A 20868-nucleotide genomic window follows, 5' to 3' on the forward strand; every position below is an offset into this window, starting at 1 on the left:
GCAAACGTAAATGTGAGTCTGACTGCCAGTGCCTTTGAGTGACAAGACAAATAAATACAAACACACGGCTCAGCAGTCTGCTCGCTTTATTTCCACTGAGCTGACAAGCGTTTACATTGTGCCGTGGCTGTGTATTTGACGAGACCGATATAGAACAATGAATCCAGACGTGCAGGATGAAGGAGAGGGACGGAGGAGAGATACAGAGGGATTCCTTCCAAAGATGAAATAAGATGTCAAATCTACAAGGTGCAGCAGAACAAACAGGAAATTACAGAGCTTGTGTCCAGCTGAACCGTGTGGCAGTGACCACTTCTTGGTATTAAAACATGTTGTATATAACTGTGAAGTGAACAAGGATAGCTCCGTTTTAATAACTGTAGAGTCAGAGCTAAATAAGCACTGATGATTTTTGCAATGCAACAAAACACCACGCAAGGCCACTAGAAATTTCAAGCATTACAGACTAGGCCATGTACAAAACAATACGTCATTAGAGGTCAAAATATTAGCTACAACCGCATTCCTATCCGGCATTTAAGTTGTATGTTAAAAAAGCTTTTTAAGAGCACTATTACAAATTAATTACTGGCTATAGCATCAGCATGGCTCATGACACAGAGCATGTGGCACTCTTGGAACAGGGGGAGTCACAGGAGCTGTCAGGGGAGTCCATGATGGAGTCTCTGCCATCAGACTCCGGGGAGTCCAGTTCCAGGTGAGCGTCCTGGAGGTCGTCCTGCAAGGCATCCTTATAGTGGGACTGGGGAAGAAACAGCTCATTTAATCACACCAATAAGAAAACAGCAGGAGAAACATCATAGTGACGGGTATGGATGAAAAGAAAAGTAATTTGAAGTTGACGTTAAATCGGAGCCATTAAAAGTCTAGAAGTCTTGGCAACAATAATTTCCACTCACCTTATGAACAGACATCTTCTCCCCCCCGCACTGCTCCATCGACTCCTCCGGAGAATGGCGTGATATCTCCATCTTGATACGATGAGAAGGGATAGAATTCACATCAGCCTCGTCTCGCCCTGCCACCAGTGGGCAACCCTGGGGGCAAAGACTCAGGGAATAAGAGATGATGAGGATGATGATGATGATGATGATGATGATGATGATGATGATGATGATGATGATGATGATGATGATGATGGTGGAAATGAAGCACATGAGATTGTGAACCAGTCAAGGGTGTCTTTGTTGATTTCTTACCAGTCCCTTCCCATCTCCTTTGGCCTCGGGGCTTGAGATGTTGACCTTACTGATGGTCTGGGTCTCAAACTGTGGACACGCCGCCTGAGCGTTCCCGTCTTTGTCCCTCTTTCCTTTCAGCCAGTAGGTCTCAATTTCAACATTCCCCTAAAAAATGGAGAAAGGGAAGAATAAAAGTATAAAAGATTTAGGTTTGGACATATATGTACAAATATTCAAAGGCATGTGCTGAGAGGCACAATTACGTTTACGGAGTGGAGTAAAATGGCAGGTGGCAGATTTCCAATAATCAGAATACCCTGATGAAAAATGAGTTGCTCTTGCTGTCGAGAGATTGGCGCCTGTAATCAGCTGCCGTAGAAACCTTTGGGAGTCACTTCATTGGTATTATCACTGAATGTACAGGCTCAAAGTCAGACCCAGTGATAAAACAGACTGGTTAATCAACAAGCAAGCTGCAATTACCAGCTCTAAACATTAAGTTCTGACTCCCCAAAGTTAAAACCTTGTGAGTGCTTATCATTTCATATAGTTCTAAGAGACAGAAATGTTTATTTTTGTCTGATTGCTGATAAACAAATATTCAAGTTTCAAATAGGTTGTGTATTATAATGTGCAGATATCATGTATTTATTTTTAATTGGAGGCTTTCAGACTGCTCTGAGCCAAATCATCACTGTGTGTTGCTCATATGTTTGACACCGAATCAAATTAATTATATGTTGTCATAGTGGCTGAGCGAAGGCAACACATGTGGTGAGTGTAGAGGCGTTGGCAACAGCTTTGACCCCTGACCTTGATGGTAATGGTGCCCCTTCTTTCAAAAATAAAGTGACTTCCTTTCAGGTGCTCGTAGGTGGCGCTGCTGAGCTGAATGTGCATCTCCTGAATGAGATAAAGGAAGAGCAGAAAGTTACCACAAAAACACAGAGAGCTCTTACTTAACACAAAATGTATACAGACTTAGTTTCCCTACCTTTCCATTGCTCTCCATGGCTGATGCAGTGTGGACCGTGTCACCGTGCAGACCGTAACGTGGCATCTTATGTCCCACCACACCTGCCACAACCATCCCAGAGTGGATCCCTGCAACCAGAACAATACGTTACTTCACTCAGTCAAACACCGACGTAGACACACAAATAGGTCCTCATGCATTCTACCCACCAACACGAATCTGTATGTGGTTGCCATTAGAGGGGTCTTTCAGGTGGTCTATGGAGCGCACCATGTCCAGGGCCATGTCACAGATGTTGTGAGCGTGATACTTTGTCTTCTCCGGAGCCCCGGCTACCACCATGTAGGCGTCTCCAATGGTCTCAACCTGGAAAAAAGAGAGGAACAGCAGCTCTCATGCAGCAGCACTTACAGATAAAGTATTTCAGACAAATGAGAATCACACACAAACCTTGAAGACGCGGTGCTTCTCGCTGAGCGTGTCAAACAGCGTGTACATGGTGTTCAGCATGGAGACCACCTGCATGGGAGTGATGTGGCTGCAAATGCGCGTAAATCCAACCACATCGCTGAAAAGAATGGTCACATCTGGGAACACCTGGAAGAGAAGAGATAAGGGTGTTGATGAGTAAGCATGTTGCTACACTGTACACACACACACACACACACACACACACACACACACACACACACACACACACACACACACACACACACACACACACACACAGACACAGGTGAGGCAGGCATTCATAGGCCATATTTTGTGTCCACACGGTGAAGCACCATCAGGAAGTCACTCTCAATTTACGTAAATTCTACTATAGCAGTCACTCTCAAATAGTAAAAACATGTGTAAAAATGTGTGTGTGTGTGTGTGTGTGTGTGTGTGTGTGTGTGTGTGTGTGTGTGTGTGTGTGTGTGTGTGTGTGTGTGTGTGTGTGTGTGTGTTCATGTATCTGTCACTATCTACGTTGAGCAATGGAAAAACTCAGTTCAGACTAACAGATGAGGGATCGATGCAAGATTAAACATTAAATCATTGTGCCAACGTTTGTGTTTTGGTGCACATTCGTGAGTTACTTCAGAAGACTGATATGTCTGTATTTGTCTATTGTATCTGTACGATAAATATGAAGCTATACAGCCTCAGCTTAGTTTAGTTTAGCACAAACACTGGAAACGGAGAAACAACTAGTCATGTAAAAAGCTAGCCTGGCTCAGTCCAAAGGTAACAAAATCTGCATCTCTTCAGCTCTATGTGGTTTTTGTTACCTTTGTTACTGAGCCAGGCTAGCTGTTTCACTGGACAGTGAGTGGTATCAATATTTTTATCTTACTCTCTGCAAGAAGGTGAACGTGTGCATTCCCCACAATGTTAAACTACTACTACTGCTGTTTCATAGAGCAGCAAATGTTGAAAGAAACTGTTGCTTCTGTTGTTTTTGGTGCTTTAGGTGTTAAACTATAGTGGCATATATACTTATATATGGTACAATCCTGACCTCACAAGTGTTCACAGCTGGCTCTCCTTTGCGCAGCCTCTTGGCCACTGGCTTGGGAATCATCCTGTACAGGAGGTCATCAGTCTTCTTCATCTCGTAGTCCAACATCTTCATGCTCTCCTCCAGCTTACTGGACTTCTTTTGCTCCTGCGCTCACAAAGGGGAATAAAACAGAATAACACTGTGTCTTTATCTTTCATCATGTCTGCGGGCGGTGGGTGATCCAGGGCTGACAGACTTAAAGAAGGCCACAAGAGCAACTTTGCAGAGTGACAAGTGAGCTGATCACACGTATAAAATGTAGCTGCACGTTGGCCGAGTGAACCTGTATGAGAGCTCTCTTCAGCTCCTCGGACTGCTGCGTGCCAGCGAGCACCAGGTCTCTGCTGGAGTCGTGCATACTCAGGTCATTGATGTACAGGCCAGTCTTGAACATAGCACTCAGACTCTCCATCCTAGACAAACACACACACACGAACACACACACAGACATAAATAGAGAAAAATGTCAAAAAGACTAATTCTAACAATGATAATAATAATAATATGTACTAAAAGGTGAATTTAGAAATAACAAGGGTTATATAAAAGCCTAACAATTAAAAGAGTGATTGTAAGAGCTAACCTTTTTAGTTTCCTACAGATTGAATAATGTAAGCAGTATGATTTGGCATTTAACATTTGAGTAGTTTTATCAATACACGCATAAGGGCATTTACTTGCAAAACAAAATGTTTGAGGAGAGGCGGGGGTTGTTTTGGTAATGTACTCTGTGGAAAACACTCTCAGTTGCAAATGGGTTTCCATTAGGCTCACAAGAGCTGCACTGTCTGATTACAAGCTAATTAGCAGCTCATTTCATGCATGGTAAGTGCTGTTAGAATGGGCCCCTGATTTGATTCACTGCCCAGGCTTTTATTTCCAGCCTCTTAATTCAGTTTAGCTCTTGGAGCTTTTTAGAATGTTTTACTTTTCAACACCAGCATTTTAATAAATATCAGTGTCCATGGATGTGTGTGTGTGTGTGTGTGTGTGTGTGTGTGTGTGTGTGTGTGTGTGTGTGTGTGTGTGTGTGTGTGTGTGTGTGTGTGTGTGTGTGCATGTGTGTTTGTGGGCCTTACACAGGGGTTCCCAGAAAGATGATGGACTCCCACTCTGGCATGTATCTCATTTGTCCTTTTAGTTTTAGGCAGCGGCTCCCGTCGCCCCAGCTCTCCATCGCATTCGCACTATTACCGTCTAAAAGAGGAGCACAATGAAATGCCAGCAAGACAAACATTTAGAGGGGTGTTGAGGTTAAAATTTCAGCTGTAGATAATGACTGCACTGTGTTAACAATGTCATCCTAATGGATTTGGTAGTTTATTATCATTCAATTTAGGATAATTGAACTATTTGGGAAATACACATGTTTTCTTTCTACTTAATAGTTAGATGTTAGATGAGAAGATCAATAACACTCTCAAATCTGTAAGTTCAGTATAAAGCTGAAGCCAGCAGTCGTTTAGCTTAAGCTTAGCATTAAGACAGGAACAGGGGAAACAGCTAACCTGACTCTGGTAACGACAATGAATGGCTTTCAATGGGTTTTTAGCTGGACTATTTATTGGGTGGAAACAGTGACTTCCTGGAGTGTCGTCTGGTCGCCTGATAGCCACACAGTGAAAACAAGACTTTAAAAAGTAATTGGTCCCAGCCAAGAGGGAGCCCCCACATGGCCCCCCATAAAATCATAATTTGTCTTTTTTACTTTTGCTTTTCTAAAAAACAAGAACAAGGTATAACATTTTAAAAATGGAACTTTGTTTCTTTTGAACAGAGGCAGGCAATGCTAAGCTTAGCTAACCTGCTACTGGCTACAGCTTCATATCAAAGTGGTATCAAACTTCCCATCAACTCACAATCTCCCAACAAGAAGGCAAATAGGGGTATTTTCCTAAATAAACTGAGATTCTTTTGTATTCTAAATGTGGCTGTGTCTTTAATACGTTTAATTTTGTAATTATCAGCAAGACTAGTTCAGTGTCTGAATGCTCGGGTCTTTTTAGAGAACAGAAGGGTCATGACCTTTGTAATCATCTCCAATGATGGACTGGAAAGCCATAAGCTCCACATCTACGTCAGCAGAGCGATTGGCATTTTCATAGTCAGAATCTGTGGGAAAACAGGGTTAACTGTCGGAGTCATAAACATTCACATTCACACACCCCAACCCATGACAACCAGGGCTGGGATCAGATCCACTAAATTCAATCAATTTAAGTTAAATCAACACATTAAACAATTATATTTCTGCAGCTGCAAGTCTTTCTAAACTCATCTTCAATTCAGCACCTGCTCTTTTTTTATTTTATTCAATGAAACAAAAATTGAGCCTTTCTTTTGCAACGGAAGTCAGTGGAATTGATCTGTCCACAAGCCAGCTAGTTCTGGCCCACCAGACACACACCCCTGCAAGTGATTGCTCGGCTCCCACTCTTACTCTGGACTCGGTTATGAAGGTTCCTCTCTCTTTTCACAGGCTCTTTGGACATGATCTCAAACAGGTTGTTGGGGTGGGAGATGATCTGTGTGCAGATTTACAAGTCAGTATTATCAGCACTCATCAGCATGCGGTTTATAGCTGATGCATTGTTGCTTATATGTAGAATGGTGTAGTTAAACAGGGGACATGTGAGGTGATGTCTCACCATGTTCCAGGACAACTCCACTAGGGGGCGAGCCAGCAAGAAGGCATCATTGATCTTCTTCCCATCCAGATCAGGGAAAACAGTGGCCAAGCCTGAGCCAACGTTATGCACCACCATGTCCTAAAGAGTCAAACAATTGCAGAGATTTAATTCATATATTGCTTAATTTCAGTCATTGGGTGAGGTTAGGGATGTAACTCAAAAAGGATTACCTGTCTGAAGACAATGTTAAAGGGAAAGACCTCAAAGAAGAAGTCTGAGGTGATGGGCAAAATTTCTTGCTCCTCCTCGTCCTCCTTCATGATGTAGCGATAGGCTGAGTTGTCAAAGTTCAACCTGCACACACACACACACACACACACACACACACACACACACACACACACACACACACACACACACACACACACACACACACACACACACACACACACACACACACAGATCAATATGTTTTCTGAAGTTTAAAGAGAAGTATAAACGCTGGTGGAAGAAGTATTCTGTATTCTGTTCCAACACAAACGGTAAAAATATACTGTTACAAGTAAACTTTCATTAAAAGTAAACAAGTATTATCAGGAAATTGTGTATTTATTCTTCAATGACTGATATTATTATGTATCTATCATTTTGAGATTGACAGGACTGATGCATCAAGTAGCATTTTGCTGTGGTTAGCCTCAATCTAGCTCTTATAACTAACTATATAAACAGTTTGGTTTTCTGAAAAGAATACAGTAGCATAAGATGAACATACTCAACTATAGTAGCTCAAAATGTTACTTATATATGCTTAAATAGATGTACCTATAGTTACTTTCCACCACTAAGTAAAAAGCTGTGTGTGTGTGTGTGTGTGTGTGTGTGTGTGTGTGTGTGTGTGTGTGTGTGTGTGTGTGTGTGTGTGTGTGTGTGTGTGTGTGTGTGTGTGTGTGTGTGTGTCTGTACCTCATGGTGACATGGGAGTAGTCTCCAACGCTCTGCTCAGACAGCACTTCCACATGGATGTCGGTGTCGTAGAACTGTTTCCCCATCTGCCTCAGCTGACCCATGGCGTAGTGCAGATAGCCTTTGCGCTTACTCCTGCCGGTGACAGAGAGAGAGACAATTCAATATCAGTCTGAATGAAGGGAATCATACAGCTTTCTCTCTCTGTTTCCCTGGTTCTTTATGTCTGATAGTCTATATCAATGTCCCTCCTCCTCCTGGTCTCAGACCTGTAGTGGAGCGTGACTCCAGTGGCTGACTCCTCCTGGCAGAAGAAGGTTGGAGGCTGCACCTTGGGGTAGCTGAAGCGCAGGTACTCGTGGAGATTATCAAGGCCGTTGACAAAGTCACGAACATGACGGCCCAGCACCTGAAGGCAGAGACAGAGGGTGACAGCCAGGTCATGTCTGAGAAAGTTGCTCTACCTTTTTATAATGGTACTTATAAAGGGACACTAATTTAATACCATCTGGGTTATTTTGACTTGCACTTGAGGACAAAAACCTATTAAGGATGAGCATTTAAGGGGCTTGAGCTGCAAATCAGGATAGCTTGCCCTTTGCTGCTTTGACCATTCTTGACTGATTTGTACATGAGTTACATATTCCTTCAATAATAAGACACAATAAGATATGAAACTCTTTCACTGGCACGATAGCAGTTTTAAGGACACATAGCTCACTGGGTAGTTAATAATGTTCTCACACATCTACCAAAATACAACACAGTTTTGACAGTTTTGAGTCTGAGATCTTTTTTTTCACCTTGAGGATCCTGTCATAGCCGTACTTCCCAACAAAGCCCAGGAAGTAGACACCCCAGGAGTTCATCAGCTCATTGTAGGGCGTGCCTGTCACTCCACTGGCAGCCTTTGCAATACGGGGAATCACACTCTCACTATACACCTGCAGACACACACATATATAAACCCTTAATATAAAAATATTTCTCTTGACATCAGGACTATGAAGCTCAGACAGAGTGACAGAAACTGCAGACAGATTGACTTGGATGCACACAGACAGCACGGCCTCCACACATATATTACTATTCAGTGCACACATACAGAATTATGTTATTCATCTCAGAAGCCGTACCTGGTGGGTGACAAAAGAGTGTAACCTGACATCTGCTCTCTCTCTGACCAGCTTCCACACATCATCTCCGTACGACTCCTTGATAAAGTCGTGAAGACTCTCACACAGCAGCCCGTACATTATGTCTCTCTGGATTGGAGCTCAAACCGAGCAAGACGGCTCCCAAACTGATTGACTTCCAACAGCCTTCCCAAAGGCACCTGCGAGCAAGTAAGAAAAGTTCAGACTGATGACTCTGTCAGTGCTGCAAGCTGAATTTTAATGCATTTAGCTTTCAGCGTGAAGCTATAAAAAGCAGCACACTGAAAATTGGTGCCTATCAACTCTACCTGTGGTGTTTTGAACTCCCTAAGACAAGCTAGCCAGTTAAGGTTTCATCTGAAGGCCATCGCGGCCAACGGATTTAAAGGTGCCCTAATCACACCAGCCCTTGAGTCTGAATAGGCCTCTTTTGTTCTGTGTCAGCTGTCATCGCCTGGTGGTTGTGCACCTCTCTCCTTGTGACATGAACACACTGCACCTCTCAAACACAGATGACACCAGTCACGAGACTGGCCGTTTTCATAATCTTATTTTCCTTTTCAAGAAAAAAGCTTTTTAAATAACTGAATTATCAGTCCACAACTGTCGTAAAAAACTAGTTTGTCATGGATTGCAATAACAAATAGGTTTGAATAAAATGGAAGTGACGGATTGATTCTAAACACTAAGGCTTGGTGCAATACAGTGCCACATAAAAGCTTTTCACATCTTAAAGGAGGCTGCTCACTTCCTGTGGTTTCTTTTTAGAAACCACAGGAAGAAGAAAATGTGCTTTTTTTATTCTACTTAACCAACACTCTTAAAGAAACCCTTAATGGGCAGCAACTATTCAACTTTTATTGTGTGTCTGAGGATTTGTTTCTGTGACTCAGGATGACTCCACATTTTATTTTAGATGCCAGGAGGCTTCCCACTGGGGGGATAGTGGTGGTGTTGTGGAGCAGTGCAGGTGCAAAATCAATATCCAATCTCAAAAGGGGATAAGGAAAATGTTTTTTTCCCTCCAGGCTCCTGCTGAGCTCAATGAATCAATTTGTGGGGCAAAAAGCTGTTCGATAAAGACTTACCTGACCTCAAAAAGGCCAACCAAATATAAAGTTAAAGGGCATTTATGCAGTTTATGCAGAGTCCACAACTCCTAGCAGCTGGTAACCCCAGGAATAAATGATAACAAAATAGGATACAAACAGAGTTATTTATTACCATATTTTACACTGCGGAATAACTGAGGTATGTAGAATGCCCAAAACTCTCAACAGGGTGAAGGAAAAGGATGTCAAAGGTTTAACCTTTGACCCTAAACTGCTAAACTGAAACACATCCTCTGACCTCATCAATTTTACAGCAGCGCTTGTAAAACTGTATGGAAAACACATGGCGGGCGTGTTTGAAAGCAACTCGGTATATGTGGTAGAGTAGTTACTGAGTGCTTTACAGAAGGGGGAAATAGACAATGTGTTGGTGTGTGTCTAGTTTTCCACTGGAGAGCTTGGACTCTTGGCCTCTCTGAGAGTTCAGTGTCCCTGTCTGGACAGCAGCTGTTATCAAACACACACACACACACACACACACACACACACACACACACACACACACACACACACACACACACACACACACACACACACACACACACACACACACACACACACAGGGGGGATCAGATTTTTATTTTCAAAGAGGCTCGAGGTCAGGATGTAGATCTTTATACTTGCCTCTTCTCCTTAATCGCCCTTTATAGCCACCCCAAAACACTACCCCCATCCATCCCACTCTCATATCCCTCAGCTAAAATAACCCAGTGAGGTAAGCCCCCGAGGCATCCCGAGATGGGTTTTATATCGGCTGCTCGTTCTCTGCTGAGGAGAGTCCGAGTTGAGCCTGGAGGCAACCCAGGTCCAATACAGGAAAAACTACACGACCATCCAGACCAGCTCCAACACTCAGGCAGGCCGGAGACACAGGTAAGGACCAAGGCGACGGGAGTTTACAACTTTAAAAATAATCAAAGAGGCAGTGACCGAAGGCGCTGCTTCCAATCTGACTGAAAAGAGTTTAAAGTGTGGAAGCTTCCAGATCCTTAAATGAACTGTATAAACATTTCTATGATGCTAGAGAGACAGCGGAGACATTTTTAAAATGTAAAAATGCACTGTGGTTTTACTGCAATGTGACACTTCAGATTTTTATAGTTAATCATGAAACTAATATTAAAAAAAAGACAATTCACATAAGTAGCAAATGTGAATTTTAACTTAGAAACGTAATCAAGATAGCAGTTAAGGTATTGTCTGGACCCTTGAAGTTGAAGCACATGGCCAGAGTAATTTAGTCTTGCCCTTAATTTAACTTGTATTTTAGGACTGTTATAGTTTTTCCTGATATGTCACTAAATAAGAAGTCCTACTAAAACAGATTTGCAGTGGTAAATGATATATTAAAGTGGTAGAATAAAACAAACAAAAATCCTGAACAAAATTATTCACATGTCCTTCAGTGAAAGATGATGATGATGATGCAGTCTGGCCTTGATGACATGACGAAGCAGAGGATGATGCAGGCTAATGCTCTGTGTAAGGAGGCCAGGGGAGGTAAGTGTGGATGGGTTGAGATGCATTGATTTGATATCAGATCAATATCAGTCTATGTCAGTGCACAACCCACATACACATAACATTTGGAAGTAAACTAGCGCACGTGGTAGTTTACATACTGGTTAACATATCTTTAACAAATTGGTCCGCTCTTATGTGACTATGTTGTCAGTTGAGCCAAACATTAAATATCTGGGCACACATCTGATGTCATACTGTACATGCAAATCCCAGGAGTGGCAGTGTGCTGTTGATATTTTTTTAAACATTCCAGCAGGGACCATCCCAGTTTATTTTGTAGCCCTGTCCTCCAGCTAGGCTTTGAAAAACAAGTCACCTAAATGTGACTCCCACCGAATTTTACGCAGGCCGATCAAAGGCAGCTCCTCAAGGGTGGCACATGCCCAGACTTCTCCCCAACACTTTTCATGTGTGAGAAAGAAGGCCCTCCGCTCTTACACAAGTCTTTCATCCAAGGATTTTATTTTTATGCCATGTTACCCATGCAACCCTGGACCACAACAAACACTACACACCCCTTGACATCATCTCCAGGCTATTTCAGACACTCTGCCGTGCCATGATACAAGACGAGAAGTGACCCTGAGCAGTGCGGATACCAACTTGGCGATGCTGCACACGGTTGTTTTTTTTTAAAAGTGCCCCTCAGCTGTTTACAGTCGAGAGAAACAAGAAGATCAGAGGAGACAGTATGATTTGCCAAGGTTCCTTATTAGTCTGTGTTTTTTCCCCTTATCTTTCCAAATGTCTGGAAGTTGCTGCTATATTAGATATTGCCTTTGCACCAACAACTAAATGCCATGATGTAATTATGCAGGCTTTGAACCACCTAACCTGATTCTGTGCTACACAGCTTAAGATCCTGCGGCAAACAGATTTCTCTACTCTGATCCTGCCATTTTGAAAATGTGTAAGGTTAATACATGTAATGACGTATTAAAACACCTCTGTTTGTCTGTGGTGTTGTGCCAGTGGGTCTGAACCTCGGGAAGAAGATCAGCGTTCCAAGGGACGTGATGATGGAGGAGCTCAACCTTCAGTCTAATCGAGGCTCTCGCATGTTCCAGGAGAGACAGAGGAGGGTGGAGAGGTTCACACTGGAGAACATGGCTAATGGTGCCTACAACACCAACAGTGTAAGGAACTAAGAGAAGTCACAGAGAAAACAATGACTCCTATCCACTGACCTTAATGTAAACTAGACTCCAAAAATAATGTACCTGTGTTTTTGACATTGACAAAATTTTTTGCAATTGCTAAAATTTAAATAAAAAAAAAAACGATCTTATATCTCTCACAAAAGCAAACACTTAATTCCAAACTATAAGAACTCTTCTTAAAATGTTATTTTTGCTTTCAGTCTTTCTACATGAAATCACTGATATAAAATAAAATGCTATTATCTAGAGCATTTGGAATTTACATTTGTAGCAAGCTGTAAATATAGATAATGAACACAAATGCAATTTGTTTATTCTCATTACTTATTTATTCATTATTCACAGTATTAGTTGTAATGACTTTAAATGAAGATCACATAAACTTAGTTATTGTATTGTAGTGTAAACAAAATACAGTGTATTGCAGTTACAGTCCTCTAACTCTCTCTGCAAAATTGGCCTTCCTTCTTGAGCACACCGAACTCTATTTTTAGAGTTCAAGCTCTGATTGCTGAGTGATCTAATAGCTTACAGGCGTTTTCACTGGTGCATCCAAGGTGCATGTGATAGATAATTGAGTGTGGCATTTCTATGGCAAACAACACACACACCTTTAATTTTAAAATGCGTCTAATGTAGATAACCATACCTGGTCAACAGACAGGCTACATGAGTTAGTAGTTTAAAAAAGTGAGCCAAAAGCAATGTTTCTTGTGTAAATTGCAAAAAATGTAAATCAGACAGGAAAAGAAAGATATTATTTTCCTCAGAACACGAGGTGTCAGTCTTACTTACAATTGCGCAAATGTGACATATTTCATTTTACATTTGCCCAATACCAACTTTGAATACTGATATTACATGTATTCATTGATTTTCATCATACAAATTGTATCCTTTATGTTTATGACAAATAAATTGTTGAATTTAGTCATTAATTAATCTAACAGTGTCCATTTCCCAGGTCCACAAGGAGGACGTTTCTCCCCCACAGTTCGTCGCTGAGCCACAGGGAGGAAAAGAGAACCAGGCTTTCTCCGTCCCTGGTAAGCATAGCCTGGTCATGAACCTTCAGAAGACTGTAGCAAAGAAGGGCAGTCCTGACGTCCTCGCTCCAGGTAAATCTTAATACGCGGTGGAGAGAAGCCACAGACAAGCTAGAGGAGTAGCTCACCGCAATGCCAAATGCTTGGGCAATGCATGGACACTGTATCTCGCTTTGATCCGATAGTGTTTACTTTTCATACGGAAATGTATTGAACAAATAAATTAGTTTTCTTACTGTCAGTGCCAGGAGAGTTGGCAGATTGCAGAAAGTGGGAATGTGACCAAGTGCTGTTGTGTATTGGGTCCTGACAGAAGGCCCTGCTTACGATCTGACAGACAGCGGGCTGAGCTCTGTTTATTATCAGGGATTCACACTGGGATCTAATTACTGTAGGTTGTGTTGTTGACAGGAGTGACATCAAAGAGATTTAGATGAATATCAGATCTGTTTGTGCTCTGCTTGGGCTTGCTGTTTTAAAATGATCTATTTGGTTTTTTTGTCATTAGTTTCCGGGAATAAAAGACTTTCAATTTGTCTTAACAAAAAGGGGGACTTATTAAGCTTATACTGAATTTAAAGGAAATAAAACTCAAAGTTAAAGTAACAAAGCGTTGACTTCACCCAAAGCTGATTGTCACTATTAATCAATGACGTTAGACTTGTTTCTGTCAGGATATTCTGGCCCCCTGAAGGAAATTCCGCATGAGAAATTCAACACAACAGTCATCCCCAAATCCTACAGTTCCCCATGGAGCCAAGCTTTGGGAGACGGCACAAAGCTCCTGGAGGCCCTCAAAACCCAGCTGCCCCAGCTCCCACAAAGACAACAGTCTTCCAACTACAGGTGCTTCAACAGGTAAATCTTGTCTTTCCACATCCGCTGCTGCTGATCCTCACTTCACACAAATAAATCTTTGATTCAGTTGGAAACACAGTTGACACATCTTCAAATAGACCCACAAAATGACCTCACAGCGTTATCCATCACAATCACCACTTCCCTCGGCTCCTCTCCATGTTTCCACAGTTTGAAAATGATTCTCTGGCTTGCACCTCCTTGGAGTGTGGTTGGGTGATGGCTATTTTGAACACAGGCTCTTGAAAGATGATCCACTTTGGGGATGCCAGCTTTTAATGCCCCCTCCCACACACACACACACACACACACACACACAACACATTACGCACGAAAGGGAATCACTTTTCTCGCGGCACACAAGGAATTACATCACACCAGCCGGGCAGTGCAAAGGTTAAGCTTGGGCAGATGGACAATATATGAAAGACAAACTGAGACTTTGCTCAATTATGGCTGTCAATCAAATCCGTTTTCTGCCTGACAGTATGGAACTGCACCCCCTGTAGAGGGATCTGTTTACGCCCTTCAGATAATTATGAAATAGTGAAGCCTTAATTAAATCTGAACTCTAACTGTCAGGACAGCTTAACAAGTAGAAATAGTTCACCACACACCCATTTAGAATCATGCTAAATTCCAGGTGACTTTGATCTGTTAACAGGACCTGACTGGGCATCATTTAAAAGCCCCCCACCCCTCCCCTGAGCAATACGATACCTCAGGTCATATTCTGCAAAGACCATGAAACACAATGCATTCAGCTTACTAAGCAACAACTCCTCTCTGTCTCTCAGATCTGCCATGCCGTTCAGTGGAGGTTTGGCCAGTGAGAGGGTGATCCCATTGATTGGCTTCGAGGCAGTGGAATCCAAGAACTTGCCCGGCGTCGCTCTGGAACGCATGTGTCGACGGCCCAACTTCAACAGAGCACCCAGGGGATGGGGGACTGATTACAAGCCTGAATCTAATGAACTATGAAAAGGGGGCTGATCAGCTAGAGACTGAAGCACTGACCCATGTTTGCTGCTCTCTTCCTACTAAGATGATCCCTCTGCTAATCGGTGGGCGCTGCAAGAGAGACAAAAACACTACTGCATGATATTTAAAATGCATGGTTTGCTACTGCTGCGAGGGTTTGACCCGATGAGCTAAACTCAGACTGCTGAGTCACTTCATTACCACAGTAGAGTCTAACAGTGCTGCCACAGGTTGAACAGCTCTGTTTCCCTTTGTCATCCTTAGCGGTATCTGATCCCGTCAATGTCAAGACCTGACACCCTTCTTTTACCGCTCGGTCTTCATCTGATAAGTTTCACACTGTGACTTTACATCTTTTTCCCCCCCATGTCTCTCCTATTATGTGTGAGATTAATAGGAAATAACCCTGGCCTGAAACAATACGATTATTAATGAAAATAATGTACTCTGCAATGATCAATGACAAAATTGCGTCATTTTAATGAAAAGTGAAAAGAACATTTAAAGAAAGCATTACAATAAACAAAGTCATTATGCTGTGGGATATTAAGATTGTGTCAAATAAAAAAGTAACTGAAAATCAACACGTTTAAAAATGCTGCTCATGTTGCACAATGTCACAAATACAAGTATAACTGACAGTATACATTTCTATATGTACAACGCTCCAACCACAGGAGCCTTTAAAACTATATGGCTCTGATCACATTGGCCAGTACTCCCAAACCTACCGATGCCACTCTGGTACATATTAACTGTGAGCAGTGACAAAGTCATCTTGTGATATCTTGGTTGTCGTCTCTCCAGACACAGATGATGCTGGTTCATTTCATTCACTGCACCGCGGGTGGAATAATAAATCAATGTAATCCAGTAGGACATAACTGTGTTTTCTCTCAGAAGTAGTCTGTAGGTTTCAGGCCCACTGACACATCTGAAGTGAAAGCACCTGACCTGGTCTGAAGTAAGGAAAACAATGACACCTAAAGCGCAGTTTAACCTCCTCTAGCAGCTATTCACCATGACGAGCGCCATGTGCAGCGTGAGCACCCATGCGCTGAGGATCCTGAGAGGGGTAGTGGATTTGACCAGGTGGTCTCATGCTCATTGGAGGGGGCATAGGTGGAGCCATGTGACTCATGGGGTGAAACATTGGAGGGCCAAAACCTGTTTAAGCAAATGAAAAGGAAAGGAATACAGCATTAGCTATATTTATTTTCTCAGTGTTTAAATCATTTATGACATGGTATTTGACGATTAAATTCTTCTTCGCAGCTTATCACAAATATACGCTGTAACCTATAAAACAGAGCCTTACCAAAGTCAATACTAGTATAAAGCTGATGGAATCATTTTAAGTAATTATTGTATATTTGACATGTTATGGGTTGTATGAGATAAAAGCTGCATCTTTGAGAGCAGAGTTGGGATTTTACCTGGAGGAGGCGGGTTGATGCCTGGAGGTGGAGGCAGAGCAATGTTCATGACTGCAGGAGAGCTGCTAGGGTCCAGGTTGAAGTAGTTTGCAGGAGCTTCTTCATCCAAAGCTGGTGGTGGAGGAAGAGCTACAGCACAAAGAACAATAGAATTAAAGAAACTAAATGACAAACCAATACATTCCACCACTATTTATGTCCAGTATCAATATCAATCATGTCCTGGTAAATATGACCAGAAGAAACAGGAATCAAAAACTTATGACACTATGTCGACATTAGAGACTCATTTAAATTACACCCATAGGACTATGTCACTATGACTACACACACCAATCCCAAACCTCCCTGTGATCGCAGACTTACCACCAGGCAGCCCAGGTACTGGGTCAAGTCTGGTGCCCATCTCACTGACGCCATCTTTGATACCTTCCTTCCCTCTTGCTGCCTGAGACCTAAAAGACAAACAATACAAGTTATAGTGTATATAATAATCAGCTCACTTACTTTGTCTAACACCACTGAATGGTGTAAATGAAAAGTGTCCTGCCCTGCACTCATGCTTTGCTGTGGTTAAGCTCTTACAGTGTCTGTAATAATATATTAAAAAGCACTGCACTCAGTAGTTTCTTCTCAATTTTGACTCTAATGGTAGCATGTGTCTTTAAAGTTTCAGCTTGGAACTGTTACATTTTAAACACACATGCTCTCTGAACACCATTAAGCGTTTCATAAGCAAATTGTCACTATAAATATTTGCATCTCCTTCCATGCTGCTCCAGTAAATGGTATGAACGCTGAGGAATCAGATGGCAGGTGGAGGTTTGTCGGGAAGCATCCACAAAATGCATGACTGCAGTAGGATGAATTAAGTGTCTGGGGGTCAGGTTGGGGATGGACAACTTTATGATTAACTTTTTCCTTTTGATTAGATTCTTACCTTCCCCACTTGACAGTGAGTCTGCGTCCATTAATGATGAGTTTGTTGAATGACTTCTCAGCAGCCATTTCAGCTGACTGCCGAGTGGCAAACTGGATGAAGGCACACTGCTGCCTCTGGACTATGGTAATGGTGCGAATCTCGCCAAACTGGTAAAAGTGACTCCTGCAATAAAACAGATAAATGTACAGTGAATAAAAAAAAAGGTTTTAAATTGTATTATCAATCCTTTTACGACAGCAAACATTCTACTATAGTCCCAAAATTGGTAAACCATACTCTCAGTGACCTCAGGAAGTTGTACAGTTCTAATTAGAGAAAAATAAATCCTTACTTGAGCTCTCCATCAGTGACGGTATCTCCCAAACCCCCTATGTAGAGGGTGCTGATGGACTTGTCGTCTGGTGGGTCCAGTCGGGGCATAGTTGAGGCCCGTTTCAGCAGCTTGTCTGCAACTGGGTCATTGATGCCGTAGTAACGGTCCTTTATGTTTTGGTCGGCTAGAGGATCATCAGGATCTGTGGGCTTCTCGTGCCTGTGTGAAAAGAACGACAACAATAAGAAATTGCTGCAGTAACTGAACCGCAAGAAAAACTATTTCTATTTTGCCTATGGTAATAGATATTTAAAAAATTATGTAAAACTTATGCATAATAAACATGAACTGCAGCCCTTTTCATGAAGTATAGCTCACCTATAGGGACACTCCTCCCCTCTCTTACACTCTCCCTTCACCCAGAAGGAGCAGATGTGTGGCCTGTTCCTCTTGTAGTATGGAGTGGTCCGGGCCAGCTTCAGCAACATATCACTAGAGCTGGGCGCTTTACCCAACTGACCCACTGGCCGTGTGCCATCAGTATTGGCTATCTAGTAACACAGAGAACCAAAGAGGCACAAAGGATTGACAACAAAGCAAACTATGAAAGAAAAAACTACTGAAAGTCCTTTTTTTGTCCCCTATTTTGATAAAATCTTAAGGTGAACCAAAGTGCTAATGATGGTTCATATCCACACTTACTTCCAGTGTTTTAATAATTGTGAAAACAATGTCTAAACCCTTCCTATTAGGTAGGAACAACAAATTATTAAAATACTAAAATTGGACCAAATACTATTTAAGGACTTGAAATAAAGGACGATGGAAAGTGTTCAGGACATCCCTACAAGCTAACTTTAGCCTTTTTAGCTGTATCACAATAAGCAGAACGACACCGTTTTTTTTCTGCATCAGAAAGCAATTATACCTCTCTCTCCATGTTCTGTGTGTAGTACTCCTTGTTCACATCTGACTTAGGAACCTCATCTTTAACTGATAGCCCAGTGTCTCTGACCTGAATAGGCAAACCTGTAAAACACAAAGTGTGACAAGAGGGTAAAACATACTTATGCTTTAATTTAAAAAAAATAAAATGTATATAGGTCAAATTATGTTAACAAATTTCAAGGCGTTAGTTGCAGAGACTCACCATACTCCAGGTCCAGCAGACATGTCTGACAAACATTTTTCATTTTACTGCAGGTCTGACAGACCTCTGTTTTCTTGAAACGCATTCGAGTCCCCGGACACCATCGGAACACAGTAAATGGCCGCGCACAAATCTGATGGGCAACAAATGAAAAATAAAAATAAATTAATATTTAAACATGGAATATATTGTCACAGGTTTAATCTGAATTTTGCTATCAAAATTGTATATATTATTGCAAAACATACCTTGCATTCTTTGCCATACTTCTCCTTGGTCTATAAAACAAAGCATGGACATATTTGAGTCTGCACACTGATTAGTTATCAACACTACAAGAAAATCACCTCCAAATCATTATGATGCACTGAAAGGCAAACTCACCATGCGGATGTAAGGGTTTTCTCCTAAGCATGTCTGACACAGAATTGGAAAATCCTGAAAGAAAAAAAAGAAAAACATTCATTTAAGACCAAGAATCACATCAGGTATTCATCCAACAGTCTCTGGTGGTACAGACGTCTGTTGCTATTAACCAACGGTTTCTCATGTACAAAACTAATGTAAATATGTTGACGTATAACAGCCGTGTTTTGCGTCGCCAAATATGTAATGATACCGTTGCTGATTGTATGGATGTTGCTATTTCTATACAAGAGCTATGTGATGTTCCAGATGGTCTGAGAGAATGTGAGTTTGAGGGGACTGACATCAAGACCACGATCAGTCTCCTAGCGAGCGTGTGATTATGTTTGTTTCTTCCAACTGTACAATATGTGCGAATACATGATTATATTATTATTACATTTTGCCGTGGGCACCTTGGCAACTTCACATGTGTGAACACAGGGCGAATGGGACTCGCTCACTTCTACTTTGCCATCTGTTGAAGGATGCAGTTTCAATCTAAGTGCTAGCTGCTGAAAATGACCTCGTCTTAATCCATCCCACTGACAGAATCAGCCAAGCACCTAAATATGAGCAGCTCATGTGGCTCTAACGTCAACAACACTTTCTAGTGTTGCAAAGTTTATATTCTGATGTGTTCATAAAACCAACATTGGCCAAAGCTTCTGCTGTGTCATGGCTCGAGAGAGAGGAAAGGGATTTGTTGCCTTATATAGTAAGGTTAAATATGTTTTAAGATAAATGATAAATACAAATGCTTGATGCACACATTGTACAATGAATGGTTAAGATTTAATAACATCTATTTTGCTCATCTTTCCACTACAATGAGGAGTTACTGATCCAGCTGACTGACAAGAGTTCACATCTACTGAGGAACAAGCACGTCACGTGAAAGCAACATTCTGATTCTGCACAACCCGGAAGGAACGTAAAATGGAACGTGTTGGCGTTAAACTGATGTGGTATTGTTAGCATGCTAGTGCTAGCCTCCGTTAGCTCACATAGCTAATGTTAGCATTAAAAACCTGTTCCGGTGAAATTAACCCAGTGCTTGTTTGGAGACTATTATAGGATGTAAAGGTATCATCTTCAGTAGCTCATAACTATTGGGTCAAGATGAAACTGGGATGTTTTATGATTACTAATAAGAGACGTGTTGTGAGGGCAGCAGCCACGCTTTTTCCCGGCTAGCATTAGCTAACAGGAGGCTAGCTAGCGACGAAGCTAACAGGGCACATTTGTGGTAAACTTGTGCGTTTCATTATCTTGTTACGTCCCAGAATTTAACTATAAATCGCTGTGAGTTTATTCATACGCTCTGTACAATAAACTATAATGCCCATTAAACGTACCGCGTCTTCCCAGTTCTGTCTATTGTAGGTGTTGGATCCTAGGGACGTCGCCATTTTGCAGAATGTGAGCCGACGACACGTCAGACCACAATGCACCGCGGCAGA

The 20868-nt window shown here is 41.9% G+C and overlaps 3 protein-coding genes across 4 annotated transcripts; 1 reads left to right on the top strand and 2 right to left on the bottom strand.

The window, feature by feature from the left end:
• Window positions 1–126: 126 nt before the first annotated feature.
• On the bottom strand, window positions 127–8576 carry LOC129090544 (soluble guanylate cyclase 88E-like). Its single transcript, XM_054598192.1, has 18 exons — window positions 8457–8576; window positions 8124–8264; window positions 7590–7729; window positions 7321–7455; window positions 6585–6588; window positions 6373–6492; window positions 6165–6249; window positions 5750–5836; window positions 4804–4921; window positions 4008–4137; window positions 3683–3829; window positions 2629–2775; window positions 2388–2544; window positions 2197–2306; window positions 2016–2105; window positions 1221–1367; window positions 921–1058; window positions 127–763 (listed from the first exon to the last, which is right to left on the bottom strand). The coding sequence occupies exons 1-18, from the start codon at window positions 8574–8576 to the stop codon at window positions 611–613; spliced, it is 2169 nt and encodes a 722-aa protein (XP_054454167.1). The 3' UTR covers window positions 127–610.
• A 1828-nt stretch (window positions 8577–10404) lies between these two features.
• On the top strand, window positions 10405–15734 carry LOC129089938 (myozenin-2-like). 2 transcript variants are annotated; one of them, XM_054597366.1, is made up of 6 exons: window positions 10405–10462; window positions 10996–11089; window positions 12086–12249; window positions 13238–13391; window positions 13994–14177; window positions 14975–15734. In XM_054597366.1, exons 2-6 carry the CDS (start codon window positions 11002–11004, stop codon window positions 15156–15158), a joined length of 774 nt encoding a protein of 257 aa, XP_054453341.1. In that variant the 5' UTR covers window positions 10405–10462; window positions 10996–11001; the 3' UTR covers window positions 15159–15734. The 2 variants fall into 2 exon arrangements, with proteins under 2 accessions (XP_054453341.1, XP_054453342.1); XM_054597367.1 differs by having other exon boundaries at window positions 13238–13319.
• rbm22 (RNA binding motif protein 22) lies at window positions 15617–20868 on the bottom strand. The gene is made up of 11 exons (XM_054597365.1): window positions 20764–20868; window positions 19385–19438; window positions 19249–19278; window positions 19001–19133; window positions 18779–18879; window positions 18229–18401; window positions 17869–18069; window positions 17535–17699; window positions 16961–17049; window positions 16595–16723; window positions 15617–16325 (listed from the first exon to the last, which is right to left on the bottom strand). Exons 1-11 carry the CDS (start codon window positions 20815–20817, stop codon window positions 16171–16173), a joined length of 1284 nt encoding a protein of 427 aa, XP_054453340.1. The 5' UTR covers window positions 20818–20868; the 3' UTR covers window positions 15617–16170.

Source organism: Anoplopoma fimbria, chromosome 4, assembly GCF_027596085.1.
Source record: "Anoplopoma fimbria isolate UVic2021 breed Golden Eagle Sablefish chromosome 4, Afim_UVic_2022, whole genome shotgun sequence".
Taxonomy (NCBI): domain Eukaryota; kingdom Metazoa; phylum Chordata; class Actinopteri; order Perciformes; family Anoplopomatidae; genus Anoplopoma; species Anoplopoma fimbria.